Source organism: Peromyscus eremicus, chromosome 20, assembly GCF_949786415.1.
Source record: "Peromyscus eremicus chromosome 20, PerEre_H2_v1, whole genome shotgun sequence".
Taxonomy (NCBI): Eukaryota; Metazoa; Chordata; class Mammalia; order Rodentia; family Cricetidae; genus Peromyscus; species Peromyscus eremicus.
This window is the reverse complement of record NC_081436.1, coordinates 57,804,270-57,821,177: the sequence shown is the minus strand read 5'-3', so window position 1 is coordinate 57,821,177 and position 16,908 is coordinate 57,804,270. Positions and strand designations below refer to the sequence as shown.

The window sequence follows — 16,908 nt, the reverse complement described above, 5'->3', positions numbered from 1 at the left end:
ATCTCCCCAGACTCTGTATTAGCTTTCCATACAATTATTTCTTGCATTGAGCAAGATAATAATAGTTATAATAAAAGTTATAAAATAACTCACATTTACTAAGGTACTAATATATTTCAGATAGTCATCTAGACACATAAGACACATAGAAGGCATGTGTGTGTGTCTGTGTGCGCACACACATGTTTACATATCTGTGATAGGGTAGGAGTTTTTCCTCAGGAACTGCACACTTTTTTTTTTTTTTAAAGACAGGATCTCTCACTGGGATCTCAGTTAGGCTAAACTTGCTGGCTAGCAAGCCCCAAGGATCTACCTGTCAATGAAAGCACTGGGATTCAATGTGTGTGTCACTGTGGCCAGCTCTTTCCACCCATGGTGAGGACTGAACTGAATTTTCATGCTTCTACAGCACACACTGTACCTCTGAGCTGTCTCCCAGCCCGGGCTCATGCTTCCTTATTAAATCTTCTCAGCTTCTCTATTTTCATAGCTAAGGAGTCCACAGGACTGATTGGTTAAGTCAGTTGCTTCCCACTGCACTACTAGCAGTGGGAACGCCGGAACCGAAGGCAGGCCTTAGGGCCTATGTTCTTAATAATGGGGTGACACTGCACTCTGAGGCATGTATACTGTGCTCCAGTGACCTAAATCGATAGAAAGATTACCCCTGCAGAGAAAGAATGGATTGCACTTGGTGTAGTAAGACCTGGTGATTAAGAAATACAGCTTTTTATCTTAAATATTTTTAGCCAGGGCTGAGTAACAGTAGTTTAATATTGCACAATCTCACTCACAACTTCCTAGAAGACAGAATAGACTCATTGAAATATTTTTAACTTATAAAAACATTCTAATAAGCTATGTATACATAGTGTACAACAACGAAAATTCAGTCCCTCCCACTTAACCTAGGTTACTTGTGTCAGAAAGCAACAAGCTACCTTTCTTTTCTAATTCCTCTATGATACAGGGGATTGCAGTGAGGGCCTCATACATTGCGTAAACGCTGGACCATTGTGCCACATCCCCATTCCTGTACATTGTGTGTGTGTGTGTGTGTGTGTGTGTGTGTGTGTGTGTGTGTGTGTGTTTCTCTTTCTCTCTGTATCTGTTTCTCCTCACCCCTGTGTGTCTGTTTCTGTCTCTGTCTCTATTTCTGTCTCTCCTTCTCTCTCCTTCTTTCTCTTCTTGCTGTGTCTGTTTCTCTTTCTCCTCCTCACATATGAGTGTGCCTGTTTCTGTTTCTGTCTCTGTCTCTCTTTCTTTCCTTCTCTCCTCTTTTTCTCTTTCTCTTTCTGTGTCTGTTTCTCCCCACGCCCCAAGCATGTGTGTGTGTGTGTGTGTGTGTGTGTGTGTGTGTGTGTGTGTATTGATTCATATTTGTAGTTTCAACAGTGGTCCAATCTGGCTTTGAACTCATTTTATAAGACAGACTTTTAACTTTTCAACTTCCTGCCTAAGCTCCCTAATAGCTAAGATTGCAGTCTTGAACTCCCAGGGTTAGTTACTATTTTCATATATGTGCTAACAAAATTTTATATGTGGATACATACACTTTGTTCCATTTTCAAAAATGGAAACACAGATAGGAGGTATTCTGATATATATATATATATATATATATATATATATATATATATATATATAATTTCAGGACATTTTACTAACTATACCAAGAAATCTTCTCTTGCCTTTGAGTAAGTCTTACTACATAGCCCAGGCTGGCTTCAGCAGTCCTCCTGCCTAAGCTTCCTGAGTGCTGGTTGTCACAAGTACATGCTACTATGTCCAGCAAGAACACGTGGATTTTAATTTTTGAATACATAAACATCTTATTCACTTATTACCATTTAAAGTGTTTTTAATATATTGCTTTTGTAAACAGGAAACTGTATCATTTCAGACATAAATAGGACCTATCATAAAAAAGTGTGCTTATTGAATTAAAGTTTATATGCTTTAAAATGTGTAGATTCTGCCAAAATGCCCTCTGCAGGAAGTACCACACTTTATCCTCACATACCTGTTGTCTACACAAGCAGTAGTCCATTATTCTAATAGAAGGAACTGGTGTTTATTGGCAGCTAACTGCATTTCACTGACTAGAAGTATTCTTTTCTTAGGTTTTGTGAGCTTCTGGTGTCACTGCTTAGACTCTTGTCAGACCCGAGACTGTGAAGATTTTTGGCACTCCCATGTTCCTCTAAGAGTTAGATGGTTTTAGCTCCTAGTTGGTTTTTGAGCCATATTGAATTAACGTGTGTTTGGTATGAGGGAGGAATCTAAGCTCTTTCTTTGACATGTGGCTACCAGTCATTCCAGAACTGTTTGTTGCAGACAGTAACACCCCCCCACCCCCCCCATCCCCCACCCCCGCCACAAACCCCCATTAAATGTCCTTGGCATCCTTGTTGAAAACCAATACCGTTAAAAGTTTATTTCTTAATGCTTAATTCTATACCATTGATCTATATGTCTACCTTTAGGCCAATATACAATTTGTAACTTTATGTTTTGAAATTGGGAGATACAAGGCCTCTAGCTTTGTTCTTTTTTACTTTCTTCCTTTTAAATTGGCACTTTGGATCACCTTGGAATGTCATATGAACTCAAGGATAAATTGTTCCATGACTGTAAAGAAAATAGTTGTAAGTTTAATATGGAATGCTTCAATATGTAGATTAAAAACTATAAATTTAACATTCTTTTGTATATACTCAAGTGAAATATATCAGAAAAGAAACTTAGATGCACAGATGGTCACAACATTATTAATAATAACCATCAAATCAGGTAAATCCCAATATCCAAGAACTAATGAATGAATAAATGGGGTCTCTGTCCAGGGTAGCATTATGTGATGTACAGATAGATACACCTACAGTATGAAGAAGGCCTGGGGCTGGGACATGCAGTGAAAGAAGCTGGCCCTCAAAGTCAATATTACATGACTTCTTAATATGAGATGCTTATTAAAGCAAGTCCACAGAGAGCGGCTTAGTGATTGCTTAGGGCAACAGGTAGAATGGGGAGTGTCTAGCAAACAGTTAAGCTTATTTCACATGATGAACTGTTTAAAGACAAAGTTGTTCATGATATTTCCTCAATCTGTATACTTTGAACAGGTGGATTTTATGGAACGTAAATTACACGTCAGCAACAAGACATTAAAAATGAAGTGAAAGGCAACCTCCAAGCGAGTATGGTATGCAAGGGAAGTTTTTTAAGGACAACAGAGATTTATGTTGCCCACCTAGGGTAAGAGCAAAGGAGATAATGTAGGGAAAATGCAATAGGAAGACTCACAGGCTGGCATGTCACAGGCAACGCCAACTAGACCAACATCAAAGTAGATTTTAGGGGGAGGCTAGGACAGGACTAAGGACCTCTTTCTGAGTCAAAGTATGGAAAGGAACTTGTGTAGGAACATAAGATGAAAAAAAAGGGGGGAGTAAAGTGAGCGTTCGCATCTGATGGCCCATGACTTTCTGGGTCATGTCGAAGGTAATGTAACATTTTGGAGTGATAACTTCGGTGCTTCACTGGAATGATGACAGCAGAGATGAGAAATGTGAAACACAGAACAAGAGGTTGATTACATAGGAAATATTAGGGTCCAGATGCATTGCATCAAATTGTATTCAGTCAGTAAGGTATACAGTTGGTCCAGCAGCTCTTGCCTTCTGTGATACCGATGCAGAAAAAAAATGGGAGGCAGGGGTTAACGTGTTCTAAAATTGTCTTTGAAACAGTAGAATGCAGATTCCTACTGTTGGGATATAGAAACACAAGATTAATTGGGCATTAAGGACTCAAACACTATTTGTTTATGCTAATCACAAAGCAAGTAAATTTAGTAAGACAATAGAAGACACACCCTAGAAAAGTATTTCAGTTTATCCAGATTTTTCTTTAAAAGTATTTTTGAAGCACCCTCTTTCCTTTCTGTCTCCATCTGTTCCCCTTCTCTAGCCTCCTTCTCTCTCAGTTTTATTTTGAGACAAGGTCTTGGTAAAATGGCCAGGTTGGCTTTGAACTTCAATCTTTGTTGTCCTCCGTTGTTAGCTGGATTGCAGGCCTGTGCTCACAAACCTAGCTAGCAGCATGCTGGGACTCAAAGAACTCAGTGGAGGCACTGAACCCAGCCATGTTTTCTATTGAAATGTAATTCTCAGATATAAACAAGACAAACTAACAGGAAGTACCATTCTTGGGTGGTTTCTGGATAACAAAACTTGATTTCATGGAGTCCAGAGATCCAAAATCAGGGTGCCAAGCAAGGGCAGATTTTGTGGGCAGCGCCCTCTTCTAGTTACAGACTCTTAGCTGTGGATCCTTACATTGCAGGTAGATCAGAGAGCTTTTTGAGGCTGCTCTTACCAGGGTACTGGTTCCTTTCAGGAGGATGTCATCCTCATGACTTAATTACCTCCATAAACCATCATGTGGGATTAGGATTTGACCATCAGAGTTTGGGGGATCACAAACACTGTCCATTACATGGCCTAACCAAGAGGTCCTTAAGAGATACAGATGGAAGACTGGAGCAGTTTTTAAACCAAGCAACACTTCGGAACATAGGAATGCTTGCTGAGAATGCAATTCCCTCGGCCTCTTCCTCATAAGCACTGTAAATGAGGCACTCTGGGGATGCTGCCCACACATTCTATATTTGTAACCAGGTATAAAGTTGATGCTGATGTTAGGATCCTGAAGTTCATTCAATCAAGTGAGAATTTAAACTGATAAGGATGAGATCGTGGAAAAAAAGATGAGTCAACTGATTTAAAACGTTGATCAGAGGGCAGCAGCCTCAGGAGGGATTATAACTGGGCAAAATAAGTTCCCCATTTTCTGGACTCCATTATTCAGAGACTTTAGCCTTTTAATGTCCTGAGCAATCACAACTTATCCTCAAATACTTTAATATACTGGTGACTCCAAAAAAGAGAGCTTGTTTCATTTGTGGGAAAACTAACAAAGCTATAAACAGACATGAAAAGACTAACCAGATCACACAGGAAACAAAACCCGAGTCGCAAGGGTGTGTCAAAAGTCACTGATCTCTCTCAGTGCCTTGTTTTCCACCTAAAAGGCAGATCCGCTGATCTTCAGAGCCTTCACTGCACTGGATTCCTACAAAGTCAATTTAGCAAAAGTTCATAAACTCACAGCCAACTTTAAACATGGCCACTGCCTTATGTAAAAGTATGACTGTAGTCTTTACATTTAAAGTCGCCACCATCGCTACTTCGCCACCAAATTTAAAATGTGTTTAAAGGTGCAAGTTGTTATATGGCACACACACACACACACACACACACACACACACACACACACACACACACAAAGTTTCCAACACCATTAGCAAAAAACTTTGCTAGGCCCTTCAACTCCGGGGAAGTCTAGCAGAGCGTCCGGGCCGGCTGTGGGCCCCGCATTGCCCTCGGGCTGGAGGCTAGGGGTCCTCCCTTCCTCGGCGGTCCAGAAAGTCCGGCTGGGTCCGGGACAGGACGGGGCGGGGCGGGTGGGGGGGGGGCAGGTCTGCTCCACCGCGGCAGGCAGGTGGGGGAGGGCGGCTGGAGCCGGCCCGGGAGACTTCCAGAACCCCGGAGTTTCTAACCTTGGGGTCGGTCCCGGAAGACGAGCCACGCTCTGCTCAGTGAAGCTCTGCCCGTGGCGGAGCGCGGGAACGGCGAGCACAACTTTCCCGGAACTTTGTGAGCCCGCTCTCTCCCCCCCGCGGACGCGCGGCCGGGATGATGGTCCGCCCCGGGCCCAAGGAGGCCTGGCCCGCGCCGCTCGCTCGCTCGCTCGCCCGGAGGCGCGGAGCCGCCGCCCCCGGCTCGGCAGGCTGGGCGGGCGCTGTCGCGCGGCGGCCGCGGCCCCGAGAACCGTGGCGACGGGCGGCGGCGGCATGGACTACCTGACCACGTTCACCGGGAAGAGCGGGCGGCTGCTGCGGGGCACGGCCAGCCGCCTATGGGGGCTCGGCGGCGGCGGCGGCGGCGGCGGCGAAGCTCGGCAGGTGCGCTTCGAGGACTTGCTGAGGGAGCCGGCCCCGGGAGACCCCGGCTGCGGGCCCGCCGAGCAGCGGCCGCCGTCGCCGGCCAGCCCCGAGGGGCCCGGTGAGTGCCCCGGTGAGTCCCGGCGGCGTCTCGCCTCCCCGCGCGCGGACGGGGACGGGGACGGGGACCGGGACGGGGACGGGGACGGGGACCGGGAGGCGGCGCCACCCCGAGGGGGGCGCGGGCAGGTGTGCGGCCCGGGCAGGTGTGCGAGTCCCCCGAGACTGGCAGCTGCCTGGTGGTGGCCCTTCCTCCCCGGGACAGGCGCCGCCGCCACCGACTTGTCCCCCGGGTCAGTGTGGGATCCTGCCTCTCCTTGGCCTCCTCCAACCAGTTGTGACGTGCACCGAGGTAGACTTCCAGAACGCCCGCGTCTGCTCGGCGGCCTTTGCTTTGGTCCCTTGGTTGGACTCAGTGCGTGCCCGCCGCCAGGACTCCTTTCCTAACTTAAAAACAAACAAACCAAACCAAACAGATGGTACTTTGTAATCGAAAGCGCTTCCCTCGTCTGGGAACCGGAGTGAGTTTTGCACACCGTGTGTTCTCTCGAGGCCGAACCCGGGAACTTTTTCTCACTTACTATTTGCCTTGAACTTTTGTGTTCCCTCTCTTCCACTGCAGCAGCTTTAGGCTACTCTTTAAAGACCTTATAATGGCACGGTTCTGATCCCTCCCTGAGCAGTGTCAAGTGCGGCATACGTATTTTGGTGTAAGGCGTATGGTAGTTTTCCCGGCGTTATTGGCTTTCAGTAGGATCAGTCATTCATATATATTTTTTTTCAGCTTGTCTTCAATATGTTTATAGGTGCTTTCAGGGTGGATATATGAACATTTCAGTCTCAAAAGTAGAGAAAAGTACAAAATCCATAAAATTAGTCCATAACTAGGCACTCCTGTTCCTTTTGAAGCCTTGAAGTAATGAGTATTCCTCACTTGTGTTGTGGGTGTGTAACTTGAAGGAACTGGACTTTTAAAATCTAGTGTCAGCATGTCCCTTTATATTTTTCCTTACTTTGCCCACCTTGTCTTCTTTCATGAGAATCCTGTTTTCCTGTTTTTGAAGTTAGGAAAAAAAAAATTAAGGGGGGGGGTAATTTTGTAAAGTTTTTGGCTGGATTAAGAATCCTTTTAAAGTTGAGACCAGGAATTCAGAACGGTACTTGCAATGTCTGAGTAAAGACATTTTTAAAAATGAAGTTCAGTTTCTTGCTTGAAGACAGGTGCTATTATTGATCAACCTCTGAGTGGGTGGCTATGCAATATGTGGGGTACCCGACTAGAAAGGGGTGCAGTGAATATCTAATAGATGCGCACACACACACGGATCTTTCGTGCCTGAATGTACATTGAGCACCACTCGGTCTGCCATTTTCCTTCAGAATTACAGCTGCAGAAGCTCTGCAAATGTCTCTTCCCTTGGACCTGCTGATGAATTCATAGTGCCTTCTTTTTAAGGTTTGCGCTGCCCCGAATCTCACAGTTTAAAGAGGCCTTGAGATGTCACAGCAGCGTGACCACAGTGAGTGGGTGGGTTGATCCTGGCAATAACTTCTGTGGTTCCTTGTTTGTGAACGAGGTGGGATTAAATAATCTCAGGTTCTCAGCTCTGTGAGAGTCCTGTCCTGTAGAGCAAAACCAGTGAGATTGATGGACGATAAAGTTTGGACACAGCATGTGAGAAAGGTGGCATGTCTCTGAAGCTATGGTACAGGGTTCTGAAGACAAGGCAAGAAATAAGTGCTCTACCGAAAGTTTGGTTGCTTTCTGAATCACAGCGAGTGGTTGCTATGGACACAGCTTACAGGTGGAACACCTGACTAGCTTAAGTGCAGCTCCCCACCTTGTCCTGATTCTGAGAAGCAGCGTGCATACGTTTGTCTCAAACACACTGTACTGTCAAGATTTCTAAGCAGTCTTCGTTTACAATGAGAATTTTATTCCTCAGGCCTTGCAGCTGGGTTTGGGCCAGAGTCATTCCTGCATCTGTGTCCTTTAGGCTCTGCTGTGCTTTGAGATAGGTCTGTTGTTTCTGACAGCTGACATGTCCACATACCTGTCTCCTCCCTTGAAAAACACCGTCAGCCATGTTTCCTGTCACAGACACTTACATGCCTATAGGCTATCTGCAGTCTGCAACCCAGTTTGTTGCTGGAGATCTCGCTTCTTACCTTTTCAGGTTTCGAAGGATAATGATGGCATAGTTTTACCATAGACAGTTTAGAGAAAGGCCAGAGAAAACTTCCGTCACGCCTTTTGATTTTACACTTTCTACAAACAGCCCACATAATACTGTTCCCTTGACCCCTCAGGGCGGCTGCCTTCACTTAGTCAGCTTCTGGCTTTTCGGTTAAACCTCCTCAGGAAAATGGTGGTTAAGACACAGTGGAGGCCCAGTAAGGATGCAATCACATTGTTCTCTATAAAAATTACAAAGAAACATAGCATAATCCATAATTTAAAACATGCTCCCCCCTTAAACACTGTTCTTGTTAGGGTTAGGACAATAGCCTGCATTGGTGGTTCTCGCTCTTCCTAATACTGTGACCCTTTAATACAATTCATCATGTTGTGGTGACCCCAGCCATAAAGTTATTTCGTTGTTGCTTCATAACTGTAATTTTGCTACTGTTGCGAATCGTAATGAAAATATCTGTGTTTCCGACGGTCATTCGACCACACAGAGGTCACAACCCACAGGTTGAGAACCACTGGCCTACAGGTTATACTCTTTAAATATTTACTGAATCATATTGTAAGTAAATGCAGATCAGTGGATTTGACAGGTTAATGTAAGCACCAACTTTTGCCAAACTCTGTTTCAGCCACCCTGTTTTCCCAGTTGATGACAGTATCCTTTAAATAGCACCATTTAATTTTTCTTTTCATTTACCTTGTAGTACCTAAAAGACTATGTTTAATGTAGCTGTTCTTATTTTAAAACTTCAGTCGCAAAGTCTAGGGGTGTAACACTTGATGAATATACCCCAGGCCCTGAATTCAGTGCCGAGCACTGCAGAGCAAACAGTTCAACTGGGTGTTCACTTAAAAACCCTACCTATCTTCTTACTGTGTCTGGTTCCTGGATCACATTGGATTTGGAGTGTGAAGGGGCGGGGTATGGTTTACCTCTCCCAAATCTCTCCCCCTTCCCAACTCTGTACTCCTTTGTTACCTTGCCTGTGAGAAGATGTTAAAGCTGGCTCTCTTCTCCATCTTGGTCCTGTACTTCCCCTGGCTGGGAGGTAATAATAGAGGACAGCAGAGGTGGGCGTAGTCCTGGAACCATGTTTGCTAAAATGGCTATTGTTAGGTCTTTAAGTTCTGATCTCAGTAGTGAGCCGTTCTTTCGGCCTCGAAAGTGGGCCATCGGCATCTTTAGTACTGTTCGTAGACCTCAGCCACACACTGTTGAGCTGGACATTAAGTCGTTTATAATGTTTTGTGTATATATAGAGCTGATGAAAAATGATCCAATAAAAAAGAGGGTGGATAATAGCCCAGAACTTTTGAATTGATTCTTCCCTAATCCTTCTGTTTCAAAAAGTTGTTTGTTTTGACTTGGATAATTTAACTTGTCTCTCAATTTGCTGAAATTTTTATTGAATTTTGTATCTGTGCTTTGGAAATATAGAGAGCTAAGATGAAATGGTTCACATAACTGTCAGGGTGCTTAATTTGAGAAACAAAACAAAAGGTTATATTTTGTTGACTTGGATTTGAACCACAAGGTCACTGAAATAAATTCTGTGATAGGATCTGCTTGACTTTTCAGCTGCTAAAATGCTGTATGCTGAATCATGTACCCGAAAGTGAACTCTTTGTATTGCTGGTTCGTTTTCAGAACCTTTAGAACTGTGTGAAGCAAGCCATGAATAATTTTACTAATGCCAGCCAGTGTTCTACATTCTGATTGGCCACTCTTGAACTTTAACGCCACTGTAAAATAATGATACAGTAACAGTTGATCTGATTGGGTGGCTACTGACTAATGGCTGAGTGACGTCAACAGGGTAGGTGCACTGGGCATAGAGAGTGTATGTGGGTAGGATGGAGGTATAAATTTCATTATGCTACTTAGAATGGTGTGGAACTTACAGCCTGTTATATAGTTTCACATGGTTTCAGTTAATCTTTTCCGACTGTGATTGGCAGCGGCTAACTGAAACCTCAGAGATCGATAGTGCAGATGAGGAGAGAGGGCACTCCATAAAAGATCCTTTTGTGTGGTCACCAGCAGCCGTATCATTAAGAGACTCTCCACAGTTGTTACTACATGCTTGGTGCTACTGTAGAAAAGGGAACACGTTTTAAGAACAAGTACAAATGTCAGAGATTTAAATATTTGTTTTTGTTCACTTGCAGTTAATCAAAAGAGCAAAACATGATCAGATAGAAATCAGTATCCCTAAGACAAAGCTCAACCAATTGATTGGGCATTCAGGATAAACAGCCATTCCTTATTTTATGAATAAATAGAAGAAACTCTGTAAGATAGCAAAAATAAATAAAACAACCACGGAAAAATAACCCACATTATCTTAAAGACTTCAATTTCGAAAGCTCTATTTTGTTTTGTTTTGTTTTATTGCATATTTATTTATATGTGATGTGTGTGTCTATATGCATTCATGTTTGCTTGTGTGGGCTCAGTGGAGGCCCACGGTTGATGTTGGGTGTCTCCTTTACTGCCTCTCCACTTTATTTAATGAGCAGAGCCATTTCTCTGCTAGTCTGGCCGGCCATCTTGCCCCGAGGATCTCCTGTGTCCACTTCTCAGAATATGGGATTCCAAGTGGGCTGCCATACCCACCAAGCCTTTACGTGGCTTTTGGATATAAAAACTCAGTTTCTCATACTTGCTCAAGAAGCATGTTTACTAGCTAAATACCCCACCCCCAGCCCTTCCAAAGGTCTGTTTACAAACAGTTTAATGTAGTCAGTGGTGATGGTGTAACAGTTCTATATAGGGATGAAACAATCCAGGTGTGCACTTATCTCAGGATCTCCGAGTGGAAGGCGGGGTTGTGGGGTGTTTAGATTTTTAAGTTATAGATTTTAGATTATATAGTGAAACCTCTTTTGTAATGATGGCAATGTTTTGTGGTATTTGTGATGTCCAGTATGATAGCTATTAAGTAAATGTGGCTGATTTGTATTTTAAATGTGTTGAGTTTGATTTCTATAAAAATCACATTGAGGAATTTTGCCTCTGGATTCTGTATCTACATTAGTATTTTTTATTTAGTATTTTCAGTTTATAATTGGAAGTGATAACTGAGACATATACCTACATAGTCTCAAATACTGGACTCAATAAATATGATGACAGCTAATGTCAAAGAAAAAAATCAAGGATATTTGTTGAAGAGCAGTTAGAAAGTTTACTTAGGATCATTACATAATTTTAGAGAGCCATAGCAATGGATTTTGAGTGGGTAAGAGCTTCTAGCCCTTTTTGAATATAGCAAGGGTCACTGGGAATTCAAAAACAGGTAGGATGTAAGAACTAAGAAGGACTTGTCAGACCCTGCTGACTATTGGACAGCTCTGGATGTTGAAGACCCTGAGCAAGTATGGAAGGTGATCGGTTAGACATGCAGGGCATGAGAGAGGGGTGGGCTGGAGGGGCCTGTTAAGCTGTTAACCTGACTTAGTAGAGTTCTGAAACTAGATTTTATAAGTGCACATAGAAGACTTTTTTGGGTAGAACTGGTCCATCTGGAGAGAATCTATAATTCCGAAGGTTGCACTTTGGAAATCAATCTAACCTGAACTTTCAGAGACATTATTATTGGAATAAGCATTGTTGCTGGAATCTCTTCTGAGTGCCTAGTTAGAAAAGGACAGAGCTTAATGAAAGATGATACTTGAAAGGTCTGTCTGATTTCAAAGCACTAGCAAGTTGGTATTGTTAGAATCTTACTAATTTTTAGTGGACCATTAAATATGATTTTTATGATGAGCTGTTTTATCTACTATTTTTTCCTTTTTATAATCTAGTATTTACTCATTGTTATTTTTACAGTTTGTATGTTTATAATGTTCCCAATTACTTTTACTAGCCACCTTTTTATAATTTATTTTGGATCGATAGACCTTTTCTTGTATGTTCTTTATTTCTGGGGTTCTCATTTTGATAAGACTGCTATGATTTAAGTCTGTGGCATCGAATGACAGTTTCATATGCCTACATTCCAGATTGTTCACTTTTTCCTCTAGTTAATTTGCTTTTCATGCATGAATTATTGAATAACTCTTTGATATTTCATGTACAGTGATTTAAACTGGAACAAAAACAGAAATACGTTCTTGAGCATGCATATGGTGTGGAGTAACTTTTTAGGACTTGCATCTTTTCTCTGGGATTTCTGTTGATGGAGGAGCATCCTGTGTGAGAACCATCTCTGATTGGGGATACAGGAAAAGAAAGCTATAGGTGTCGTGGTGCACACCTTTAATCCCAGCACTCGGGAGGCAGAGGCAGGTGGATCTCTGTGAGTTCGAGGCCAGCCTGGTCTACAAAGCGAGTTCTAGGACAGATAGGGCTGGAAACCTTGTCTTGAAAAACCAAAAGAGAAAAGAAAAGAAAAAAAAATGTCAGCACTATGTCCCCATTACTCATCTGACATGTGGTATGGGTGGAAAAGAGATGCCCTCCCCGCACCTCCCACCAATCAACTCCTGAGACAGGTGGAGGAGCTGGCCTTGGGGTCATAAGAGCAGGAGGGCTGTCCCTACCCCTCACCAGCTGCAGTACTCGGGACAGTGGTCCCTGTAGCTCCTCTGGACAGCACAATAGAGCTGGCCCTAATGGTGCAGGTGTGGGAGAGACCCTGAGGGCTGGAAAGCAGAAGAACTGGCCCCAACCCTCCATCATTGATGCAAGAGGTGAATTAGCCCAGGACAATGCTGGAGAGCACACCCTAGTGGTGAGGACATGGGAGAACTGGCCAGCAGACCAACCCTACAGCTGCCCAGGCCCAGATCCAGGGTTATGATTTGACCTGCGTCAACATCTACCTCACCTATGAGCTGCTGGAGCACGTGACCTAACCTGCAGTCCCAAAGCTGCAGGATCTCCACAACACAGGGTAACAACAGGATATTCAGGAAGAGCCCTAGTGAGGGCCCAGCATCCTTAATACAGTAGAAACCAGAGGCCTTGAGCCAGACCAGTGACTCTTTGCAGTGAACACTTGCAAGTAAACATATATGGACAAAGTGGGTTATGGTGTGACTCACTGTGTCACATTGCAGCTCCCATGATGAGATTTTTAACTTTTTTTTTCCATTTTTAATTTTTTTCCTTTTTTTCTCTTAAATTTTGTTTTATTTGAGAGGGGGGTGCAGGGGTGGAGGTGGATGCAAAGGGACAGGGAAATGAATAGAATCAAGATACATGATGTAAAAGACACATAGAATAAATAAAAGTGAAAAAGAAAGGCAGCTCTAACAATCTACTGGGAAGACATATTTCTATCCTTGTTCCTTTGGACAAAGGAAGTCATGGCCGTGTCTGACATTAAAAGAATGATCAAATTTGTTTTATATTTCACCACAGGGAGGGATATGAGATAATGATCTATAGACTGATTTTGCTTTGTATTTTTGGCTCCCTCTATTGACTACTTATGAAGCAGCAGAAGTAAGTTATTTTCTCATCCAGACAAGCAATCAATAATGTATGTCAGATATACACGGGAGGCTTAAAATAATATTCTGATGGGCAAAATTAACATTCTTTTAAAGAATTTTAGCATTTTTGCCCTCTACCAGAAATGTGGGCTTGGGCCTGTTTTCCTACAGACAGCATGTAGTAAAGCGTTTGAATTTTTACCCAGTCTGGTATGTGAGAAATGGTATCTCACTGTGATTCACATTTACAATTCACTAGTTGTCTGCGAACCCCAACATCTTGGAATATGTGTGAGGCCGGGCTTGCCTTGTGAGTTGTCTGACCTTGCCTTTTGCCCATTGCTTACCCTTGAGTTTTAATATTCTTCCCACTATAGTTCTTTAGATGTTTGAGATACAGAAGTAAAGATGTATCTGTTTCTGTGTGTGCACACAAATCTGCCCTTGTTCCTTTGTGATGTATACACTGTAACTCCTTAGCTAACCTTTTAACATTTATTTATTTGTTTAGGGTCTGTGGGGGGGGGGGTTGTGTGCCTCTGTGTCCAGTGGCCCAGAGATGGGTCACCAGGTTTGGAGACAAGTGATTGTACCTGCTGAGCTGTCTCATTGGCCCATGTCTAATCTTTCGTATGGAACATTTAGACAGCGACAAGGACTGCGGGAGTACTAGTTTAAATGGTTGTGTCAGAATAGAGTTAGTCCATCCAAATGAATTGTCTGCCGTACTCCAGACCCTTTGTTAGGCACTGAAGAGAGTTTGGAGAATGAAGCAAATCCGCATATAGGAGGTTATAGTTTAGTGGGAGAGATTAAAAACACAGACGGCAACTTTAAAACTGTAGCAGATGAAGTGGAGATGTAAAGTTTTGTAATTAATAGCAGTGGTTGGCCTTGCTTCTCAGGAAATTTTAGGACAGCTTTAACTTTTCTGCATTGGCTTTTGGGGACTTCAGACATTACTGTTTATCATCATTTAAACGGTCCATCTGACAGCTGATGTACTGTTACAAGGAAGTGCAGTCTAGTGTAGTCAGGGTCAAGTAAGTTTGGATAGTGGGAGAACCACGAAACGTGCACTTTTCCAGGTTAGTTTAGTTTCAGAACTAATCTTTCGTGGAGAGTGGTTTTAATTTGGATCAGGATAGTACCTGGCTGCATTTACAATCTTATTTAACTCTGAAAATTGGCATTAGTATTTTAGGGGTTTTCTTGTTGATCATTTGAGATGTTTAGATAAGGTGCTATTTATCATTCACTTCAGTGCATGGAGTCATTGTTACAGAGAGAATAGAGGAGAAGACTCACAGGCCCAGATTTCAGACTGAGGCCAATAACTCCCTGTTGCTGATGATAAAAAAGCCACATGAAATCTCTTGATAAACAAATGAAAAATAATTAACATTTGATTTAAAATTATGCAGTATCAAATTTTTATGACCTATAGGGAATTTTTCCTGTGCATATTAATAATATCTTTTCTAGACATTAGTTAATAATGCCTCTCTAAATTAGTGAATTGTATGTCTGGACGTAAGCTCCTTCCTGCAGTTTTTGGCATTACTCTGAAAGGAAGATGAATTTAATAAGTGTTTTGCTTTGATTTTCTTAGACACTGGCCAAAAGAAGACCCTAGACAAGAAAGATGGGCGAAGGATGTCTTTTCAGAAGCCTAAAGGAACTATTGAGTATACTGTAAGTGACTTTGGCAAAAGCAATTTATCTTTGTCACAATCTTACTAAAGGCATTTTCTGTTTGCAGATGAGCCAAGCATTGTTAATTGCCTCATTTTAAAAATCTGACTTCTTTTGTGTAGCTTTCCTTAATAATAATCCTTTGATTCTTAATTGCATTTTATGACTTGTTTTCCTTACTTTGTTGTATAAAGACAGTTAGTTATTCTGGCAAATTAAATTTAATATTGATGGTAATTTAGAGTGAGAGTTCCTATGTTGCAATAATCTTAATAGATTAGGCTTTTAGGAAAATATTTGCCTTTTTAGCAGTGTGCTCTTGATTGGGTTCCCAGCGGTGCTAATATTAGTGCTAATGACAGACAGGACCCTCATGAGCTAAGTTGAGTGCTAAGTTTCCTCAGCTGTGAAAATGGGGTTTTTTTTGGTGGTTGTTCTTGAAACGACCCTCAGATCTCTATTTTTTTTTTTTTCTCATTTGTTGTTACTGTGAACAGTTGAAGTGACAAATTAATTTTGGAGTGCCATGTTTTGCTTACTTGGTTGGATGTAAACAAGTTTGATTTAGATGGTGCTAACCATGTTGTAAGGCAAATATATGAATTCATATTAACTTGGTTACTTGGTATTTTTTAACATATTAGAACAATTAAGGAGAAAGTAGCAACCTTCAACATAGTTAACATTTCTTCAGTATTCAGACCTTCCAGCATGAGTCTAAACTACTTACCATGAATTCTTGAACATTATCAAAATTGAGTTATACATTTTTATATATACTGTACTTACATATACTTATATATACTGTATATATACTTTTTATATACTGTATATTGACATTTGTCATATGTAGCACAAATCTTAAAAGGTCTTATTAATAAAAAAAAAAAACAACTCAGTGCCAGCTATTGGGGTAAATTCTGAATGATCAGAGAAGTAGAACAAGCCACAGCTAAGCTCACCTCGCCAATTCCTCAGCTGATCCTGTTTCCTCAAACTGGAAGCCTCTGAGTCCTCATCCGTGTGGCTCTCAGCTGAACTGCTGCTAAAAGCTAAAAACTTAACAAACTTAGTTCCTGGTCCTCACGCCTTATATGCCTTTCTGCTGTCTGCCATCACTCCCTGGGATTAAAGGCGTGAGTCACCATGCCTGGCTGTTTCCAATGTGACCTTAAACTTACAGAGATCCAGATGGATCTCTGCCTCCCAAGTGATAGGATTAAAGGCCTGTGTACCACCATTTCCTGGCCTCTATGTCTGTCTAGTGGCTGTTCTGATCTCTGACCCCAGATAAGTTTATTAGGGTGCATAATATATGGGGGGACACAATATCACTATAGTCATAGTATTTTCAGAAGGCTAGAAACTACATATTTAGGTAGGATTAACTTCTGTCAAAAAAATTGGATTTTAAAGCCCACTACAACCCTAACTTATGTGTGTTTGTGCCTATATGGTTGAGATGAGAAAATGAGTTCAAATAGTAAAAGGCTAAGTAACAAAACTT

The 16,908-nt window shown here is 42.2% G+C and overlaps 1 protein-coding gene and 1 long non-coding RNA gene across 11 annotated transcripts in view; one reads left to right on the top strand and one right to left on the bottom strand.

Annotated features, from left to right (window-relative positions):
- The window catches only part of LOC131896759 (uncharacterized), a 9,223-nt gene extending 3,408 nt beyond the window's left edge, over nucleotides 1–5,815 (bottom strand). Inside the window, exons 1-2 of the long non-coding RNA XR_009375507.1 lie at nucleotides 5,627–5,815; nucleotides 5,013–5,139 (exon numbers count right to left, since the gene is read on the bottom strand). This is a non-coding gene — a long non-coding RNA (uncharacterized LOC131896759). The remainder of the gene's footprint in view (nucleotides 1–5,012; nucleotides 5,140–5,626) is intronic.
- Oxr1 (oxidation resistance 1) overlaps nucleotides 1–16,908 on the top strand; it is a 317,223-nt gene that overhangs the window by 245,187 nt on the left and 55,128 nt on the right. For 5 of the 10 annotated variants that reach the window (XM_059247534.1, XM_059247536.1, XM_059247541.1 and 2 more), the window contains one exon: nucleotides 15,319–15,401. In XM_059247534.1, the coding sequence (XP_059103517.1) occupies nucleotides 15,319–15,401 (83 nt within the window). Of the gene's footprint in view, nucleotides 1–5,920; nucleotides 6,144–6,452; nucleotides 6,592–7,505; nucleotides 7,527–15,318; nucleotides 15,402–16,908 lie in introns of those variants that run through there. The other 5 variants (XM_059247537.1, XM_059247535.1, XM_059247539.1 and 2 more) reach the window with 4 other exon arrangements.